Below are 1,157 nucleotides of genomic sequence, written 5' to 3'. Positions count from 1 at the left end.
CCCCCCCGGAATTCCCTATTTTGGCTATTGGCTCGTTTTGCCACCGATGTTTCAACCTCTGGGTACACCATTTGCTGGAGATTCTGACTAGGTCTGACGGGCCCTCGGGGAAGCCAGTATCCTCCTCCTTTTGTTGGAAAGCCGGCCAGAGCTCGCATTACCTTCATTGGCAACGATGCTAGGTAGCACCCGTTCATTCTAGCTGAGTTCCAGCGGCCAAGACGTCTAATTTGTTCCTCTGATGTACTGTACGTCTCCGCCGACTTTGCGCCGGATCCTCTATTTGATGTGTCCACACACTGGAGTCGATTCCGCACGCAGTGTATGCCCGTTTAACGCGCGTTACCTGCGTGTTGTACGAAAGTTCCTTGTTTACATGGGCACCATTTACAAGATGAATGTTATATCATCTCTCGTAACGAGTTGCGTTGGGAAAAGCTTCGAGGTCGATTTGCTATCTCCAGAACAGATGAGAAGCAACGGCACCGAGCGGATATACCATCTCTTCTTTACAGCTCGTGGCCACCCCGTATTCGATTCTACCATGTTGGTTCGTTTCCCGCGGTTCATTATAATGATGAGAGTGGTAAATGGCTGCGGTCGTTCATCGTGGAGCTCCAAGGTAAGCATATCGGGGATTTCAATGAAGCGCCTACTTTTACCGCGTGCGAGGATTGCATGACGTGTCCTATATATTGTTACCGTCCAAAACAGTACCTAGAGCGCGGTCTTCATAGTTCGTTCGTTTTCTCTCCGTCTTTCCTCTTTAGGGTGTCGAATAGAAATTTATACGCCTTACCGCGTGGATGAGGGTGGATGTTCGTCTTTCGTGTCTGTTGAAGCTTGTATAAATCGATGACTGCCTTTGCGTAGGCTTCTACACCAGCTAAACTTAAGGTCTTGCCTTCTCCGCCTTCCACTTTCTGTCGTTTGCTGCCTCGTGGGATGACGAACTTTGTTAAGAAGGTGACAAGCTTTCCTTCAGTAACCAAGCAGCCATCGTCGTACTTCGTCTGCGCGCACGAGTCCACGAACTCGGCCTGTTTTGGGGCGTACTGCTTCAGGTATATCTGAGGTTTGAGAAGGCTGTAGGAGGCATGGATTGTCTGATTGGGCTGAGAAGAGGCGTGTGGTTGCGATTATGAGTGTGTGGTTTG

The 1,157-nt window shown here is 49.7% G+C and overlaps 1 protein-coding gene across 1 annotated transcript; it reads right to left on the bottom strand.

Moving 5' to 3' along the window:
* Positions 1–731: 731 nt before the first annotated feature.
* On the bottom strand, positions 732–1,085 carry PPTG_22080 (hypothetical protein; the record flags this gene model as incomplete). Its single annotated transcript, XM_008901687.1, has 1 exon — positions 732–1,085. A coding segment is annotated over one exon (354 nt), but the record flags the coding sequence as incomplete, so codon positions are not given.
* Between the last annotated feature and the right edge of the window lie 72 nt (positions 1,086–1,157).

Source organism: Phytophthora parasitica (genome assembly GCF_000247585.1).
Source record: "Phytophthora parasitica INRA-310 unplaced genomic scaffold supercont2.11, whole genome shotgun sequence".
Lineage (NCBI taxonomy): Eukaryota > Oomycota > Peronosporomycetes > Peronosporales > Peronosporaceae > Phytophthora > Phytophthora nicotianae.
Note: the sequence above shows the minus strand (reverse complement) of the source record. Positions and strands in the feature narration are given on the sequence as shown.